The following is a 20,943-nucleotide window of genomic DNA, read 5'->3' on the forward strand; positions in this document are numbered from 1 at the left end:
TTTGGTGTGGGGCCCACTCCCCCCGGTCGTGCCCCCCTTTGGCGGGGGACCCCCTTGCCGCCGGTGCATTGATGGCTCTTTGTGTCTGGGCTGGGTGGTGGGGTGCACGTCGGTCCGCCCTGGTTGCTGCCTGGCGGGGCCTGGGTGCCCTGGCTCTGTCAGGGCTCTGCTGGGGGGTGGTATGTCCTCGGGGCTTGGGGCTCGGTGTCCATGGCCGAATCTACCTGGGGGGGACATGGGTCGCCGGCCGGACCTGTGGGCTCGTCGCTGCAGCTTCCTGGAGGCTCTGCATTGTGGTGGCTGGGGTCACCCGGTTCTTTCCTCTGCTCCTCTCTGGGGGGGTGCGGTTCTCCCTGTTGGGAGACTCCTGGGGCCGCTGTGTGTCTGTGGCTCCGGTCCTCCCTATGTTGCCATTGTGTCCTGGGGGGGCGGGTCTGTGGGCCCCCGCGTCCACTATTGGGCATTCTTTTGGAGAAATCTGGTGGTGGTGGGCGTGCTTGCGCGGGTGTTTGGATTCAGGTGCTTTGACAGATGCATGCTAGGTTGGGTAGTGGTGGAAGCTAGATGATTCCTTGTGCGATGTCGAAAGTTTTATGGTGATATTGTGGGTGGCATTGTGCTGTGCATGTTGTTTTGTCGTGGTGGTCTCTCATCTTATCTATTTCTCTTTTATTATTTATTTATTCTTCTTTCTTCTCTTTCTTTAAAAAATAAATAAATAAATAAATAAATTGAGCGATGATGATAAGTTCATTGAAACACTTCACAATGTTTCTACACTTAAAATGAGCTAAAAAAAAAAAAAAAAAACATATCGGATATCGACCAAAATTCCAATATCGTGCATCCCTAAATAAAAGTTATTTATTAATACAGGCCAGTCTTATAGTTTATTTGGATTCTTCTGATCTGCCTCCATCATTACCAGCGGATGGAATGACAATCCCTTTGATGTACTCCATAGCTTTTTGGGGATCGACAAATATCTTATCTATCCCTCCATGAGTAATTTTGAGCCTCGCCAGGAAAAGAAGGCCTTATCTGATTACGGGTCTGTTCCGTAGAAGCTGCTTGATCTCCATGAATGCTGCTCGTGCTTTTGCCACCCTCAGGGCGTAATCATCCGCTATGAATATGGTTGTTCCTTTGAAGCGGAGCTGCACACCGCTGCGTGTGCTCCTGGTGATAGTGAAACTCGGCCACAACAACCCTGGATCTTCCATCCGTGTCTCTCCTGCCTGGTGTCTAGTACATGTAATTAGCCTGTGGCTGTTTATCCAACTTTAGGACCGCCATTAGCATTTTCGCTATTAACATGAGGTTTTCACCTGCTGATTCAGGAAGCCCAATAATTCTGATATTGTCACATCTTGCGTGTCCTTCTGCAGATTCAGACTGTTTTTTTAAGTCCCTCCACCTCAGATTTTAACTCTTGGACCATGCCATGTAAGTTTTCCAATCCGTCCAAGTGTAAAGACTAGGGGGTGCACCGATTGCAGTTTTCTGGCCGATCACCGATTTCTAAAAAGTCTGACCTGCCGATTCCGATTTTGGCCGATACAATTTTGTTTTAAAAGCAATACTGTCAGGTGTTATAAGGTCACAATGCACCTTCAATTTTCCAATATTATTTTATTGAAAAACATACCCTTGAACAATATCCTAGAAACAATTCAAACTTGTTTTTACTGGCCATGAGGTAGTGCTCTGAAATCTAAATAAAGTTCAGACAATTGTTGTTAAAACTAAAAAAAAAATTGGTGAAATTGATTTCTCGTGCAAGTATCGGCCGATTTCTGATTTCCCAAAATTAAGGAAATCGGGGCCAATAAATCGGCTGTGCACCCTTAGTGTCAGCACCAGCCCGGTCCAACTCCTTCCTGAACCCCGCGGCAATAGCAGAAATTTAATTCCTTACTGCCTGTAGTTCGCTCTTGATAAAATTAAAGTCTTCTGTGAGGGCCACTCATAACTCCATTTTAATCATTGTTACAATTTCAGCTCTAATCGAGACCAGAATTTTCCGACCTCAGGACCGACATTCACACACACACACCTGCTTGCGCACGCTCAGCGGAGAGGAGGCAGATGCACCTGCCATCTTATCAGACTTCCCATCACCGCAGACTGAGGTCTTAGTATCCAGAATAGGCCACGGGGGATACGAGGTCGAAGCTTTCAGTTTTATTTGCTTTGATGCCATGTCACCACCACGCAACGAAAACAGTCCCAGAAACAAAATCTAGTCCAAAGGTCCAAGGATGTGGTCAAAAAAATAAAATTTTCACCCGGGCCAACGGGAGCTCCTCCAACCTGCTGTTCACATGCTCAACGCCATTTTCTCCCATAATTTTGTTTTTAACTAAACACCTACAGCTCTGTCACATCTCATCATTAGATTTTAGTTTAAAACTTGTTGGACAGTGTGCTTTCCTTCAAGCACATGCCCTAACAGTTGTGAATGTGTTGTCTGATTACAGTGCCTCTGGCAGCCTATAGATGGCTGGTGTGTTTTCTGCTGGTGGAAAGTCAGAAGAGGCTGGAACAAGAAAGATCTTCAGGCAGGAAGGAATTTGATGCTCGTAACAACAGTCAGGTAACCAAAAACTCACAGCCTAACTGTCATGTCACCAGCCAGGCCAGGGGCTTCATGGACAAAGACTTGCCTGGTGCACGCTTACATGACTAAAAGAACATCTGCACAAACAAATCCAACAGTGTGGAATGTTGTGGACTCATGAATCCAGCTTATTTCCTTTGTACGTCCAGGTCATCGTTTATCTGAGACTGAGCCCCTGACACGCCTCCATTTATTAATTAATTCATTCATTCAACCTTTATTTTAACAGATAAATCACATTGAGCCTCAAAGACTCATTTACAAGTGAGACCTGTTTGGACAGACAATAAAAGTGGTGAAAAATGACACATAGGGTTTGGAGACAAAAAAAATCCTAACACGCTTTTAACCTCTGTTTTGAAGGTCAACAGTGTGGTAATGAAAAGAAAAATCTCGCACATGAGCACATACTGATGCTGACATTATGCCGGGGGGGGGGGGGGGGGGACGCAACGGCGGTGAGCAGCCAGAGCCAACACACAGAGGCACTGCAGAGTTCAGATAAAATCACTCTGTTCAAGTAGTTCCCTCTGGAGAGATCCGTGTGCACACTCGGGGTGGGGGGGTTGGGGGGGGGGGGGGGGGAGGACAACCAGAGATGAATCCAGAGTCCTGAAATGATGACAGAATGTTTATTCAGCTGAGCTCCTCTGAAAATCCATGGAATTTCTCAGTAGTAAGGGAGGGAGGGGCTAAGCATCAGGTTTACAAAACTTTCCAGGCTGGTTGAGATAAGATGGCCTGTCAAGGCCAGTCAGCGAGCCGAATTCAGATAAACACGATTGTTTTGGGGACAGGCAGAACTTTAATGACATCTACCTTGATTCTGTGTTGGTCCACTCGGTTACGAAACGTCCAAATTAAATAAACTTACCAATGGAACGTGCCTGAGAATAATCCCCAAGAGCTGATCCATTCTGCCAAAAGTCTGGGTGCTCGAGGCATGAACCAAGCCATCATATAAGGCAGGCAGCCAGACCAGGTCCAGATTTGCTGCTGATGACTTCCTTGTTTGTTGATAGACCAGGAACCAGCCAAATCCAAAAAGTAGGAAGCAGTTATCATAAATCCAATTATAAATGCGTCCTTAAAATCCACAGATGACAGCAGAGATAGACACGCCATCAAGTCTTCAAAGTCGATGAGATATCTAGCTGCGTTCATCCCAACAGGACAAATCGGCTCGCCTAAAGCCTGTCTTCTCTTCAAAGAAATGTTATCAATTGTGTTGAAGGACCAACTGACCAAATCCAAGTCCATAGTTATGATTCGGAAGATTTGTAGAAGAGAGGCTCTAAAGCAGTTTCACAGACAAGACAGAGCAAAAGCAAAGCGGAGAGGGAGAGGAGAAGACGTCCACCCTTGAGAAGAGCAAGTGTTGAATGTGAAAATGTAAATGTGCAAACCAACATAGTCCATGCTCAATAACCCAGGTATACAGTCCAACAATTTTTAGTCAGATCATCTGGACAGTTTCTTTTTTTGTGTGTGCTGAAACGTTTCACCTTCCATCCAGAAGGCTTCATCAGTCAAGGAAACACACAAGACAAAACTGTTTTTCCCCCCAACAGCTTACTCCAAAGTGGAACAAACCAGATAATGTTGTTGCTAAGATTGGTCTGTTTGGAGGGGGCGTGCCAAAGAGACCAATTCATCAGTGCAAGTCAATCAGCGCAAGTCCTGACGTAGATGGTTCCAGAGGCTGGGTGCAACGACAGAAAAGGCCCGGTCACTCCATCATTTGTAGTTAGACTTTGGGACAGACAGTAGAAAAGTATTGGATGATCTCAGTGTTCTCCTATATTCACAAACAGCTATAAGATCAGTCAGATATAGTGGGGCAAGACCACTGAGAGCTTTAAAAGTGAATAATAAAATTTTGAATTTAATTCTAAAATCAACTGGAAGCCAGTGGAGATAAAATAAAACAGGGATAATGTGCTCACGTCTGGAGGTGTTGGTTAAGAGTCGAGCTGCAGCATTTTGGACCAATCGAAGACACCTAATGGAGGATTGGGAGATTCCTGCATATAGGGAATTACAGTAGGCAAGCCTTGAAGTGATAAAAGCATGAATGGCCTTTTCCAAATCAGAACGATTTAAAAAAGGCTTACCTTTGGAAAAGAGACATAACTGATAAAAACAGGCTTTGACTGCAGAGGCTATTTGTTTATCAAACTTTAAGTCTTTGTCAAACGTCACCCCCAAATTTTTAACTGGGGGTCTGAACTTGAATGTCAGAGCACCAAAGTTGCAGGGAGCATAATCACAGAAGAAGATGTACTCCGTCTTTCCTTCGTTTAAAAACAGAAAATTATGGTGAAACCACTGTTTAATGTCAGCAATACAATCAGTAAAAGGTGTGTGAAGGTTACTATTTTTAGGCGTCATGTGTAAATAAATGTATAGATCATCAGCATAGCAGGGAAAAGAAAAGTGATGTCTGGCTATCACTGATCCAAGAGGCAGCATGTACAGAGAGAAGAGGAGAGCACCAAGAATAGAACCTTGTGGCACGCCACAAGAGAGAGGGGCAGTAGAGGAAGACACATTACCCAACATGACAGATAACATTCTGTTGGTCAAGTAGGCAGTGGACCACTTGAGAGCTATACCAGATATTCCAACATAGCGTTGAAGACAAGACAAAAGGACAGCGTGGTCCACTGTGTCAAATGCAGTTGTAAGGTCCAGCAACACCAGAACAATGGGACACTTGGCATCCATGGACATGGAAATGTCATTATGGACTTTTAACAGGGCTGATTCAGTACAGTGACATGTTCTAAATCCAGACTGAACTGTTTCATAAATATCATGATTTTCTAAAACAGGTTGTAACTGCATAAAAACAACTTTTTCTAAAACTTTGGCTAAAAAAAGCAGATGAGAAATGGGTCTGAAATCTGACAAAATTGATAGGTCAAGGTGTGGTTTTTAAGAAGGGACCATACATCCATGTTGTAATATGTCACCTCCAGCCTGTGGAGAGGACGCTGGCGTTGTTTGTTCGCCGCTTCTCTGTCTGGATGCTTACATTTTAAAGTATTTTTTATTTTTCCCTGATTTTATTCACTTTTGTGGTCAGCTTGCGGCTTCGGATGATGTTTTTGTTGTTGTTAGGAAGACTCTGCTATTTTGTATTCCTGCTACTGTGTGACGCCGTGTCTCCCTCTTCAGCTAGCATGATGCTAAGCTACTCTGCTGGGGAGCTGTTGAGCCTTAATAACTGCAATGTCCATGTGGATCTTCTGGACGTTTCCATCATCAAAAGGCTTGGTGTTTTTCGACGTCCTCCTTATGCCCACAGAAGCTCCCGGAGAAAGCATATTTTTAATCGGACTGGGTCCTCCATACCAGTCATCTGGTCAGCTGAACGTTCCGGCGCATGGTGCTCATGTCATCAGAACACTGCGGCTCTTGGGATTTGTAGTCCTGACGTGACTACAGCAGTTCTACATCTCTCAGGTGCAGGATGGGAAACGTGGAGTGGATTTTAATCTTCTCAAGCCTATTAAAAAATACATGGCTGCGCCTTATCGTAAAATCAAACTCTTCAATGTGCAGTCCTTGACTAATAAAGCATGCCTTATCCAGGAACACATTCTGGATAAGGATTTAGATATTATGTGCCTTACAGAGACTTGGCATCAGCCAAACATTTTCTCTGCTCTCAATGAGGCATGTCCTGCTGGATATAAATATCTCCAGAGAGCACGGAGTTCTTGTCGTGGCGGTGGTCTAGCCGTCATTTTTAAAGATCATTCGGACCTTTCTCCTGTGACTCTGTCTGAGTTGTCCTCCTTTGAGTGTTTGGCTTTCTCCTCCAAACCACCAAACTCAATGAAAGTGCTCCTTATTTATAGGCCCCCTAAATCTCATTCTTCCTTTTTTGCTGAGATATCAGAGACTCTGTCAATGTTCTGTTCCACAGCCACTAACATACTCATACTCGGGGATCTCAACATTCATGTTGATACACCTACAAATCATCTAGCTGCTGAATTCCTTCAACTTTTGGACTGTATGGACTTAGAACAACATGTCAAGCTTCCAACACATTCTCGTGGTCACACCTTAGACTTAGTCATCACAAACTCTCTAACTGTATCATCTCTCTTCATATGACATGGGTGTATCCGATCACAAAGTCATCTATATGGAGCTTCCTTTCCTGCACAGTACCATTAAACCAAAGCGACAGATTTCTTTTAGAAATCTGAAAAACATTAACTCTGAACTTCTAGCAGCTGATCTTAAGGTCCTCATTCCTGGCTCCCTTCCAGCTTCCCTCAGTGCAGTGGACTTCTACAACATCAGCCTCTCCAGCATCTTAGACCACCATGCTCCTTTCAGGGAGAGGACAGTTGCCTTTTCACGCTCAGCTCCCTGGTTTACCTCAGAGCTGAGGAAAATGAAGGCAGCTGGTCGAGTGCTAGAGAGACGTTTCTTGGCTTCTGGTCTGCTAGTTCACAAGCTAGCTTATATGGAGCATCGTAAGATGTATGCTAGGTCCCTCAAAGATGCTCAATCTTTATTTTACTCATCTATAATCTCTAATAACCCTGGTAACTCCAAAATACTTTTTTCAACCATCACTCACCTCCTTCAACCACGAACAACATCACTCAATGACCCCACTAATGATCTTTGTAACAACTTTATCTCCTTTTTCCAAAACAAGATAAAAAAATCCGATCAGCCATCACCATTTCACCCCCTGCCCTCTCTCCAGCTGCAAATGTACAGCCTGGGAACCCTCCTCCCTTCTGTTCTTTCCCAGAGAGCTGTGTGAAGGAAGTTGAAGCCACTGTCATGGCTATGAAACCCTCCACATGTGCTCTTGATCCCTTCCCAACAGCCCTAGTCAAGGCTAATATTGCCTTTCTCAGTCCTCTTATCACCACCATAGTTAATCAATCCCTTCAATATGGCCATATTCCCCCTGCCTTGAAATCAGCCATAATTAAACCACTTCTCAAAAAACCTACCCTTGATCCTCATGACTTAGCAAACTACAGACCCATTTCCAACCTTCCATTCATCGCTAAAGTTTTGGAGAAATTAGTCTCAGTTCATCTCCAAGAACATCTACATGACAATAGGATACTGGACAAATTTCAATCAGGTTTCATTACTGCTCATAGCACTGAAACAGCTCTGATCCAGGTCACAAATGACCTGTTGATCAATGCTGATCGTGGTTCTTCTTCTCTCATTATTCTTCTCGATCTTTCGGCTGCCTTTGACACGGTGGATCATTACATCCTACTCTACCGTTTACAACATTTTGCAGGGCTCACTGGCACTGCCCTGGAGTGTGTATCGCTTTCCCGTAGCGAGGTAGCCACTGGCGAAGTGACAGGTTCTCGCTCGCAGCCTCTCCTCCAAGGGGTCTAGAAACTAACCTTAGCGCCGTGGTATTACCTGTAGCTCCCTAAGACAGTCTCATGAAGGCTGTGATGAGGTGACTCATCCAGAATATTAATGACCTTCTTCCGCGAGTCACACCCAAGTCTCACTCCGTTCCTCGTCCCGTCCAAGCAGCAGGGTCGGGTCGGCTGGCACAGAGAAACACCCGTTCACGGTCGCCCACCTCTTAATTTAGCGTTGCGATTGTTATCTGTTCTGGTAATCTTTAGAGTCCAGGAAAAGGACTCAGGGGTGTTGTTTTACACTTTCTTGCCAGGAAACCGTTGAAAACCTCCTAAAACTAGATGTTAAAGTGGAACCAAGCCTCACCATGTATTCTGCTCAATAAGGACGAAATAATAGTCAAGATTTATACGTTTTGCTTTGCTTTAATTCATAATTTTGCAGGGGAATACAGCGACAAGCATAATTTCACTACAGGTACTTACACATGATAATAGAGAAAAACACTTTACAACTAGGCGGACAATAAATCTATGTATATCCAAGAGCCCTTGGAGACTTGTATAAACCACCTCAGTTCACCACTCAAGCTGACAGATGTTCTTTTTCTTCAAAATGCCTCAACGCTTGGATGCACCTCTGAGCATTGTCTCACTAAACCCAGTTTGGTTCTCTCTGATTTTTCTTAAGTACTTGCCCTGATCTGACAGATTAATTAGTTTGGAGCAGTCGGACCGGGAAGTCCTCTTACCCTGATTTTTAGGATAATCCTTATAGAATTTTCCGCACAGGTAAAAGGCAAATCTCCTGCTCCCCAGGAGGGGGATACAGGCCTTCCCTACGCAGAGCAGCTATCCCAAATTGGAAGGATTGGGGCTTTGGACATACCCGAGCCAAGCAGATAGGAGGATGGAATAATCCTGGTCTCGTCTTAACCATTGAAGAGTTGGGTCCAATCTCGTCTCAGAGAGACCCAAGATAATCCAAGACTCGTCTGAGACCGGCGTGTTCCATCTCCTTCGGGTGTCCCCGCCCTCCGAGCTGCGTGCTGAAGTCCTTTCTGCTCTTCTCTTCCTCCGGCTTGCTTGTACCCCGTTCTGCCTGACCAAGGGACTTTTATACACTTTTTCCCCCTCCCCTGAGGAGGTTCAAATGTCTCACTATACGCCTCAACCAATCACTCATCTCATTGGGACATTTGAGACCATGCCCAGGGGGTGTATCAGGCGCTTACTTTCCAAAGTTTACTTTTTAATTTAATCAATTTGAAAGCTGTTAATGTCCTTCCCTCCATTAGCTTGAAAGCTGTTAATGTCTTTTCTTCATTAGCTTGAAAGCTGTGTTGTGGCTGGAATACCACGTCGTGTTCAAGACGGCTGAGGCGTCGCCCTTGGTATAAAAGATTTATTTGACAAAACATGGGTTACAGATATTCAGAGACAAACAATTACATTAATAAGATATATGCATATAAATGGAGCATTAAGAACGAACCGTCGCCGCGCGGTCCTACCGGAAATGCTCGGTGGGCGTGTGTCATTTCCGGCCTTTTATCCCCATTTGAGAAGGCTAGCTTCCTGATTGGTTCAGCTTCTGTTGCCATGGTTACGACTCTTAGCCCGCCCCCTCAAGGACGTTAACGTCTATATTTCAGATAAGTTTTGGTACACCGAAATCGGCTTTTGTTTAAAGTTTAACTTGCTATTATACTTTAGGGATACAAAATGATTCGTGTCTAAATTGTTTATACGTAATAATTAATAACTATTAATTATTACCTACCTCATGGGTGTTAATTCAATATCTGTTGAAGGTCTGGTGATTCTGTTTTTTAAGGCAGATTCATCTTAGTTTCCTTGTCTGCGTTTAAACTGTTAACACTGTTTGTTTAACGTGATTATACCTTAGTGATACCAACTGATTAGAAATCAAGTTGTTTATTTCTAGGAATAATTAATAACTTAATTATTATTATCTAACTCATGTTTGTGTTTTTTATTTGGATCATTTTTATACTTTTAATTTGATTTTACTTAGTCAAACTATATTGTCTAAATTAAAGAGATGTGTTCTAGCTTTATTTATGTTAATCAGTCTGCTCTAATCTGTTCTGAAAGGTTCTGAAAGGCCTGATTTGATTGCTTGTAATCTATCAAATGTGAACTTGTAAAATTATCCTTAGCTCCTATGAGATTATATTTAAAGGTCAACTAGTTAGAATTAGCAAACATTTTCTATAAACATAGTTCAACCCTGGAAGAAACACACACACACACTTTATATGACATGACATTTGAGTGCTTGATAGGAATTATAAAAAGGTATAAAATATTAAATCCAACAGCTGTTAATGTCTTTTCTTCATTACCAGGCCAACAGGGGGTCGCATAATTTATTCTCGATCTAGCTCTTCCTCTGCTTGAGATTAGGTTCAGGCCTCCTTTGTTTCACACATTTTGTCAGCAATGAGTAACTAATATAAAGCTTTTAAAAAGGATAGAAACAAACATCTACTAATGTCATGCAAACTGTTAACAAGCTTTTAGGTACCGTTTAGCAGCATTGGTTTGAATATAGTCTGATTTCAACTTATTATGACTGGCTTTTTCTATTAAGAGAGATAGAACCAAACATTTAATAATGTCATACAAACTGTTAACAAACTTTTAGGTACCGTTTAGCAGCATTGGTTTGAATATAGTCTGATTTCAACTTATTATAACTGGCTTCTTCTGCCTGGATGCCAGTTTTCATACACCCCCTTCTTGAAATCAGATTTTACTTATTTCTACACATAGGCTCGGGCCAGTCTCTATGATGGTCAGCCACGTCGTCTTCCAGGCAACTCATGTCGACGCCGGGCCCGGACATGTTGCCTGGGCGCGGCTGTGGAGTCATGGAGCTGCCTTTCCTGGGGCTCTGGTTTTCCTCCCAGGAATCCACTATCGTCATGTTGGTCAGGTAGGTGTCTGGCGTGTGCCGTCCTGTTAGATCATCTTCTGATTCTGCCCGTTCTAGGGGAGTATGGACCCTTTGGATCTTGACTGGGGCTGAGTTGGCTGATTATCTTGTTGTGAGTCAGCCTGCCTAATAGTCGGAGGGGCTGGGGGTCCTCTAATTATGGGAGACCCAACCGGGGAAACAGGCTCGTAAACTGGCCACCCATCAGTTGGAGATGTGGAGATGGGCAAATTCGGCACCTCCTGCACTTGTGATGATCCCAGCCTCGGGGGGTCTCTGGTAATACCTCATTACAACTCAACACCAGGGCCTCAGGCTCCTCTGGTGTCAGGTAGGGGGGCCCGGGGTCTTCCGGGCTAGTTGGGTCAGAGGGGATGGTGTCCACAGAGCTGGGTAGTCCTGAACCTCCACCGTTGGCGCGCCAGATCTCCGTGAGATAGGACTCCAGGTCGTGCAGCTTAGCGCCTTCTAGGGAGAGTGTCGGTGGCTCGGAAGGGGCAGTCCCTGTCTCCATTCGTTCTGCTTGTGGTCGGTCCTTAGCCGGTTGCGACTCACGCAGGTCGACGGACGGTGGCTGGTACTGGTTGGTGATCGCCGCCATGGGAGCCATGTAAACATACTCACTGACTTGTCCGCTCGAGGTGCCCGCTGGTGTTGGGACCACCGGAGGGGTAGTTGCTGGGTCTTCGTCCAGGGACAATGGCCATAATGGGTACAGAAGTCTCCGGACTTCTTGCTCTGCCTTAAAGGAGGGGCTTTGAAACAGGATCAGCCCCGTAAGCAACTGGACAGTTACAAATTTCATGTTGTCCTTGCGGTTTTTCCAGAGCTTTGCGATTACTGGGAAATACATAGCTCCTGCCGGGATAAGACCCTCCGGTATATAGATATCACTTTCCCAGGCTGAGCTCCAGATGACTTTGCAGGTGTGTTCCATCCCCCAACAGGCGATTGCAGACATTTGTGGGAGACTGTCGGGTTGATTTGAGACCAGTATGCCGCGTACTGCGGTTGTGAACACCACGCCAACACGACAGCGTTGACACCACCAGGTTGGACCGACAGCCCAAAGATAACGAGATTTCTCCAACCCCTGATGACAGTAACAGCACATCACTGAAGGGTCTGTCATCCCTGGTTCCTTAGAGTGCTGGTCCTGCATGGTGATAAGAATGTAGGGCATGGTAGCAATAACATAATCAAAACATTCTCAAGTACACAATTTTTTTAAATTTTTTTTATATATACTCTTGGTCTTCATCGCCTTTTCGAAAACGCCCAACTTCGTATTGCTGGACCTATACAGGCCGTCAGCTATCCGTTGAGCCCTTCCCAAAGCGATGATACGTCGAGCTTACAGGATTTATGAAAGACAAAATACAAGAAAGATAAAATACAAGAAAGATAACCGAAGCAGTTATGACTACATTTAGCAATAATAGAAACAAAGTAATAAGAACCAATCAATCAATAAATATTAATCTAACAAAGCGTTAGCGGGGGGTTAAGCTGTTGTTGCTTATAATGTTCTATTTCTTGCGTTTCTGAATCCTTCAGAGCTTTGTGCTTCAGTTATCCAAGATCTCTAGTGGCCTCCGGTGCAGGAGGACCCTGCTCAGGAAGAGGTTTGAAGACAGCTGCGTAGGTCATCATCCATACGACGATGGGCATCGTGGTACAGAGACTGGCCCAATTTAGCACGGCACAGATTCCCCACACCAGACCCCATTCGATCAGCACAGATAGTCTCAATATCCAACGGTTCCTATCACGAGATCGCAGGGATAGAGTTTGGTGCAGTAAGTGCGCCAACAGGGCTATAGCCATGGCTCCCTCCATTATTGTGGTTACTATTCGCCCAGCCGTGCCTCCACAGGGAGATGTTGGGATAGAGACTGGGATGAAGACAGCCGCACATTCGAGGCCCACCACGAAGGAATCTATTGCTAACCACACCACGATTACCACCTTTTGTGGGAAGGTGAGCTTAACCCTTCCTAGCAGATATGTAACAAAAAATTGTGGTGCTACCTCAGGTCTTCTAAATATAATGTGGTTACGACGGCTACTATGATCCGCATCAACCGTGCCTTACTCCAATTCCCTGTGTGACAATAGCACATCCAAGCCATCGTTATCATGAAATGTTCTACCCCGCTTCCTTGAAAGTAAGTTAGGCACTGTGGCCATGCCGTTGGATTGGGTGTCGAGGTGGGGTCTAATCCCCAGTCTGTTGTACTCACTTCGGTTGTTGAAGCACCACTTATGTTGTCGCCTTGGTTGCTCATGATTGTCAGGTCGTTACGGGGTACTAAGTATCCTGCTCTGAGTCGTAGTCCTTGCTGCTCCGGGAAGCGATTGAAGCTGCTTTCTAGTTTGCCTTAGTCTTAAGCTGGGTTAATGCCCAGTTCGAGCGGGAAGGAATTATCTGCCCTTCCTTTGGGGCGGAGCTTAGCTCTAAGACACTCTCGCAAAAGAACACGTCCTAATATGGCAACAACTATTATTCCAACTAGACTCAGCAAATAAGGCCAGATCTGATAAAAGAGTCCAAGCAGCCAGGCTTCTATTGTCTTACTGCCTTCCTTAATTACTTCTCCTACTCCATGCGCTACTTCTGTCACCTTTCGGCCTACTGTATAACTAACAGTCTCATACCAGGCACAAGTGTGTGCATTTTCATCTTCACCACATTTCTTCCAGCTTTCTTCTGGGTACTGATAAGTGAGGTTTGAATAGATTTTGTTTGACCCGATCCACTCGTATCATTGTATCTCGTCACCTAGACAAAGGCGTCGTCTTACTGTGTGGCCTTCGGCTAGGGCTATCATAGAATCTGAGACAAAGGGAACACCTTGAATACTCTTCCTGGTTTGCAGTTTATGCCCTAATATGGCATTAGCGCAGCTAGTGCCTGTCGGTATAGAGCGCCTCCACTCATTGTCATACTTTTTCCATACTACTTCGGCGGCATGCGTGGTGTATTCTGTTCCATAATAGTTCTGACAATAACTCTCCCAACCTGGTATCTCACTACAGGGCCTATGGGCTAAGCTAATCGTGCATTCCGTCTGTTCCTTGTTGCAAACCATACGCCACGGCCTAGGCTAACATATCTGTCGGGGCGGTACAACACGCTCGACCATATATCTTGTTCTTTAGAATAAACAGTGGCTAGAAACTGATACTTGACCCAATAATTACCAGAAAGGTGTAGGCATGGAGCAACCCATTTCCTAATCTCTTCCTCCTGAAATCCCCACCGTGTTCTAGAGTCATCTCGGTGGTGATATTCATGCCAGGCCTGGAGCAGCATCTTAACCGTTTTCTGCCTATTTAATTCTGTGCAGTCGTACCGCCAGGTTGACATGACGGCGACCTCTGTTTCCCACAATCTACATCTTGGTGATGCTCCATTACCCTCCCACACGGAGTTGTTAAGACTAAAGAAAATTTGTTCAGCTACACATTTGTCTATTTTGTCAAAGTCACCTTTAGGTACATCTAGAAGTTCATTTGGTTTAGGTAATTTTTGGACATACATATTAGTGTGATATGGTCCCATTAGGCCCTCATGAGTCCTGGTGTACCCCTCCACGAAGTCTCCTTCGAAGTGAGGTAGTTCAGGAATCACCCAGACCCATGGCAGTGTCATATTTAACCAATTTTCATGCCAGGCCTTAGACGGGTGGAATATTGCTGCCCAGCTCCAATAATAATAACGCTGGTTTAACACTGGGGTTATTGGCAAATAGTTTTGAGTTTTGCACTCACCATACAGATTCCAGAAGCAGACTGGGAGTTTAATTAGCTTATTTTTTATACACTGATCTCTCAGACTTTCTGAAGAATTTGGCCTTGGGCATAAGGGGTCCCAGCCGTAGAAGCTTCCCCTGTGCGTGAAGCTTTCGAGCTTTAACACACACTTTGTTTTAGTTGCTGGGGTAGCGGGAAGCGCCGGTCGTTGGTTGGGCCTGCACTCAGTAGCATTAACCCTGAGTTTCTTTTTGTGTCTTACTGAATGAATTACTTTACTCATGCTTGGATTTTGGCGGGAGTCTGTGTAATTTCTCCTAATGAGAGGTGGAATCAAGTCGCAGTCCAGATGAATATTACCCCAGAACTCCCAGCGAGGGAGTAGCGCCTGGCAGCTGTCGTCCTTAGGTGGGGCCGAATAGACCACTTCGTGGTCCCAGTAACCCTGACGTCTTAGTCCTATTAATGGACGACAGCCCCAGTCGCAATGCCACTCTGGGGACTTTGTTTGTGGTTAAAACCAATTACATCTTGTTGATCGTACGATTTGTTCATTTAATACAGCTATCCAGACGATAACCCCATCTGATAACAGCATTAAATTAGTGACGACCCAAGGGGGCTTGTCCGCTCCGGTTAGGTTCTCGGCGACCAGAGCCGAGTCCCATTCAGGAGTGTTGCCCAGTTTTATCATCCAGGCCTGATGTCCTGCTTGCTTCACTTTGTTCCAGGCAATAGTTTGGATCTGGATAGTGTCGTTCTGATCCCATGGTAGGAAAACATTATTTGTGGTGACGTCCCAGCAAGTCATGTTGGCATATTTGGATCTTCCGTGGGCTACTTTCACGTGCGTCAGGTTCCATGGTCGGACTCCAGCTAGATACAAAATAATTAACAACATTGCTAAGCCTATTAACACTACGAGTACCCGCAGCAGGGTTCGTAGACAAGTCGCATTATCCAAAATCTGAGTCTTTAGACGGTCCTTAAGTCTGTTTGGGGTCGCTTCATCATCGCTGTCATCGCTGCTCGAATCATCGCTGTAGGGGCTCCGGTACGTCACTGACATCTTTTGGTGAGGGGTTCTTGCTTCTTTTAGCTCGACGCCTCGTTCTCCGGCGTCTGTGGGCCGTGGACACTCGTCCTTGAAGGAGTCTCAGATATAGTGGGGAGGGGTGTGGCAAGCCAGGCTGCAATCCTTTCCACACCCACTTCCATTGCATCACCAACCAATTTTTAGGTTCCGGTCGGGGTTCACATTTATTCCATATTGGCTGGAAAGCGGCTACCCACTCTTCCCTTTTTATTGTTCCCTGTTGGGTAATCAGTGAATAATAACTCAGTTCTTCTTGGCCCTCTTCTGCTAACACTTCTACTTGAGTTATAAGTGGCTGGCCTTTGTACAACACGTGTACCCTGTATCCTAATCTTGCTCTTGCACTTATCAAATTATTGTAAGGGGTCATTATTCGATCCTCTACTATTCTAAGGGCCAGGTACTGGTTTTCCAATACGTACCGCTCCGGCTTACATACCTTTTTTTGGATGGCCCTCAACATAGGTAGGCTTGTAGTCCAGATTATCATTTCTCCTACTGTAATTTCGAAGAACTGACTCTGGTACGGCTCCCTATAGTTGGGCCCCCATCTGAGCTTGACTCTTAATCCGGATACAGTCGTATAGACCACATTGAATATCCATGGGGACTCTGGTGGGCAAGAGGAGACAGGGGTATGGTATTGGGGCAGCAATGCCAGGCTCCGGTTGTATTTATTTTGGGATTGATCCAGGCGAGGTTTCCGAAGGTATTGGGTATTCTCGTAGAAGTAGTTCTTGGTTGGCCTTTTCCACACAGAAAAGTCTTGTTGTGGCCTGTCGAGCCATGTTATCTCATTTAACGTTATTATCGCTGGTATCTTTGGGCCTTTCTTCTCGTATTGAATTAGTACATTGTCTACAGCGATGTCAATTTGTTTGGATTGTATAATGTCTTCCTTCTTTATAGGTTTTCTGGCGCTGGCAGGCATGATGGCATTGGATTACCTTCCGCCTGATGGGCCACGAACCTGGGTGCCTCACTCTCCTCTTCCCCTGGAGCTCTGTCCTTTTCTCTTGTCAATCGTTCCTTATAGAGTTCTAGACAGAGGGGTGATGGGTAGGGCATGTGTGGTCGTAATCCTCTCCACACCCACTTCCATTGGTGGACTACCCAGCTGGAAGGCTCTCCTAGGGGTCCCTCCATTGGCGCAAATTGTTCGCCTATGCAGCCAACGATCTCGCCCCCCTCTTCGAACCTTTCCAAGGCGTGTGCCATCGCTTGCCCGAAGCACTCGTCTGTGTCGGCCTTATATTGTTCGTAGTCTTTTCCCATTTCCGACAGTGCCGTTATTATGCTGATTAGGGGATGCCCTCGGTATGATACTTTTATTCTATTTGCTGCCCGTACAGGGTATGTTTGCCACATGTTGATGGGTGATAGAACTCGGTCATACAACATTTTTAGAGACATTCAAGTATTCTCGACCACCACCCGCTCTGGATTTGCTATTCTCCGGTTGATCTCAGTTCTCAGCGTTAGACTTGTGGCCCAGATTATCAGCTCTCCTAGCGAAATTTCACAGTATTCTGTCTGGTGCGGTTCAGCATAGTTCGGACCCCATTTGAGCGTGACTTGTTTCTCCCTTATTTCCAACTGGATGGCATTGAAAATTCATGGTGTCCCCATCGGACTGGGGTTATATGCAAAGCCTAATTGATCACACAATAGGGTGATGCAGGGGTTTTTATAGCTGGCTCTGGTAAGGTCTACTTCCCTGAATGTCTTTACTTGTGAGTTATAGTAGTTCCTTGTATTAACCCTGTAATCTATAAAATCCTTCTTTGGTCTGTCTAATTTTACTAGTTTGCCTTCAACAAGCACAGCTGGTTGATATGGCCCGTCTTTGGATCGTTGAACTAATAGATTCTGTACCTCACTGCTAGTCGGTTGGCCTTTTTTGTTAGACCGGGCCTCTATTTCATATCGCCACAGTGGTATTAATGCTATAGCTTCAATCTGAGTGAGGCGCTTCTCGATTGGTACGATCGATTTTATTTTGCCTCTCCCTTTCCAAATATGACTAGGGCATTTTATTATCTTTTTATTCGTTCTTTACTTTTTCTTTTCCGGCGATGACTTCCGTTGGTGAGCCTGGCGACCCCTTGTTTATCTTTTACTTGTCTGTCTTTTTGCTTGTGTGTTTCCATTGTCCTCGAAACGTCTTGCTGGCCCAAGTTTTTTATCCACCGCGCCTTTTATCCATTTTTCTCACTTGAGACCCGTCTTCCGTGTTGATCGGTTCCGTCTTGTCCGACTCTCCTTTGACCGGACTGATCGTAGCTCTGACAGAGTACACCCCTTTGTATGGGGCGATCACCATTTGCACGGAAATTTCAACCCTCTGGGTGGAGTCAGGTCTGACGGGTGTTTTCGCGCGCTGTACTGCTGTTCCGGGTATTTGCAGCACCCCGTGTCTCTCCCAGGCTTCTGGGGTTACTAGATATTCTGCAGTTTTTTGTTTGGGTTTAGCTCCTTTTACGGCCCACACATCCATACTTGTGGTATAGTAATATAGTTTGTTATGCCTGGTCCCTACCTCGCGAGGGACATCCGGCAGGTCCACTAGTAGGATATCTGATCTTAAAATTACTTCCGCAATTAGCTGGGCCCACGTTGTTAACTCCCAGGGTTCCGTCCATCCTCTTTTCTGAGCTTCCTCTCCCACGTCTCCAGGTGACAAGTTTTCCTCACTCTTCCCCGGTTTAACCGGGTCTTGGAACACTCTGAAGACCATCGGATACTGATTAGTGGCGAGAGGAACCTGCTCCGTCCTCCCTTTAAAGGGGTCGTAGGGCCAGGCTCGCTGCACTGACCGCTCGAGCAAATCTTTAGGGTCCCAGTTTGGCCCAGTTTCTCTCACCCCTTCTAACTCCCCTGCCTCCGTGTATAGAGGTGGGGCTAATGATGTTGTTTGCAATGACCTAAGCTCTCTTCCATTTGCTTGATTTCTAAACGATTTCAGGGGGTCGTAGTACCTTCTCACTTGCCAACCTCTCGCCTTTCCTGAATGCAGCATCCGCCCTTTCTCCGTCTCGGTCTCACAGCCCGAGCAGTATTTCAATTCCATTCCGTCCCACTCGCAGATGCATTTTTCTGGGCCTTCACCTCCTAAGTTCCACTGCGTAATGATAATTGTCTGAGGCAAGACAGTGATTCTACACTCTGCACTGATGAAGGCGTCCATTACTTTTACGGGTTTCACTGTTAACTCTCGGACATCCCTCTTGTCTGCTTTAGGTTTGAGGGGCTTCTTATTCCCTGGTCCTTCCCAATGAAGGGGAAGACCACTGGGCTTCAGACAGATCACACAGTTTTTGTCTAGCAGACTCCACTTGAAGACTTCTCCTTCCTTCGACAGGTATCCCTTTTTGGCATACTCCAATGTGCTCAGAGCCCTACCTGTCCAAAGCCCCAAAACTGTCCTTCGCAAAATCACTCCCACAAATAGTGGCCATTCTAAGATGGGGGAGCATGGTGCTTGGTTCTGTGGCCATACTCTGGTTTCTGGTTTCAACTAGCTAGGAGCTGGCTTCAGTTGCTCTACTCCTTGGATCCCTTTCTTCACTAGCTCAACTGTGTTTTTGTCTAACACTCTTTCTGTAGCGTTATATTTAGGCCTCACTGCAACTGCTGATGGGTGATCCTGTGCTCTGACCCACACCTTCTGTCCTACTTGAAATGGGGCCTCAGGTTCCGGCTGCTCCTCTTTGTCCCCACAGCCCCGCCCAATTTCAGGCGTACCAAACTGCCGTTGGTTGAGCTCTTCTGATGGGGAGGGTCTACTTGCTCGTATCCTGTCATTCAAGGCCTGGCCTATCTCCACAGTTTTAGTGCTCCATTCATTGGTATTAGCATTTTTAGCTATCCAATTTTTGACTAAACCTATGGCTCTCTCTGCTACTCCATTAGCTTGAGGTGTGTAAGGAGGCGAATAAATGCGCGCCACTCCAAAAGTCTGGCACCAGTGATCTACCTGTGCATTGCGGAAATGTGTCCCATTACCAGTTCTCAACTCTTTTGGAACGCCTAACGACCCACAGACTTGCTCCAGCATGCTAACAACACTGCTGCCATTAGCTTTTCTTGCTGGTCTCACTACCACGTACCCTGACATCGAGTCTACCAGCACTAGGAGGTATTTCTCTCCCTTCTTGCCCGTAACTCCCATAGGCCCAGCTACATCCATGCACACTGAACCCCATGGTATGGTACTTTTGATAGTTTGTCCATCCACACGGTGCCCTCGCCTTCCTGCGTTGTATTGACCACATACTTCACAGTTTTGCAACACCTTGCGGACCTGTTTCAACGGAACCCAGAGCTCCTGACTCTCCAACTCCTTACGTGTGGGTTGCACGCCTGCATGACCTAGACCCTCATGCATGCCCCGTACAACCTGATCCACGTATTTTTCTGGGACCCTCCGACCCTCGGAGGTTCTGTCCCACTCCTCGATCCCGACAAAGACTATTTTTCTCTGCTGAACGTAACAATGTACTTCTTCGTTACCTTGCCAGTGTTTTCCTTCTCTAGTGTGGGACTTCTGGTGCTCTACTTCTAACTGCAGATTTAGCCTGATTTCAGCTATTTTTTTCCACAAGTCATGATGAGCTACCACCTTGCCCTTTGCACTTTCAAATCCATTCTCTTCCCAGATAGCTAAGTCCTCATTTAGAGCTTGGGCGCAATAGTGTCTGTCTCTCACTACTTTAGCTATTTTTATTCTTTTGTGAGTTAGTTCTATCAGCCCTTCGATAACTGCCATTACTTCTCCAGCTTGTGCACTTCCCTGAACCCTCCCCCATCTACGGCAGCACTCGTTTCCTTGATATTTGAGAATAAATCCCCAGTGTGCTACCTGGTCTGACCCTTTCTTCGATCCGTCCGTGTAGAGGGTCCAGTCATGCGGCTTCTGTTTCACGGGTGCCTCTTTGGCTGCTTTTCTGCTCACTGGCTGTGCCGGCCCTATCTCTAAATCGGGATCTAATAGGATGTCTTCCCATCTACCCCACCTGGTGTTGGTAGCTTTGGTACTTTCTAATGTCCCTTTCCTGAGATACTTGTGCACTTGGCTTTGCGTTATGATCCTAATAGGTTGCCCTTGGGCCAAATCTTTTAACGTCCCCCAATA

General features: G+C 45.7%; 1 protein-coding gene across 1 annotated transcript in view; it reads left to right on the forward strand.

Annotated features, from left to right (window-relative positions):
- acox3 (acyl-CoA oxidase 3, pristanoyl) overlaps positions 1–20,943 on the forward strand; it is a gene marked incomplete in the record, with an annotated part of 494,152 nt that overhangs the window by 325,620 nt on the left and 147,589 nt on the right. Inside the window, 1 exon segment of the mRNA XM_037681288.1 lies at positions 2,481–2,596. Within this exon segment, the coding sequence (XP_037537216.1) occupies positions 2,481–2,596 (116 nt within the window).

This window comes from Nematolebias whitei, chromosome 1 (assembly GCF_014905685.2).
Source record: "Nematolebias whitei isolate Nwh7 chromosome 1, NemWhi1, whole genome shotgun sequence".
NCBI lineage: Eukaryota > Metazoa > Chordata > Actinopteri > Cyprinodontiformes > Rivulidae > Nematolebias > Nematolebias whitei.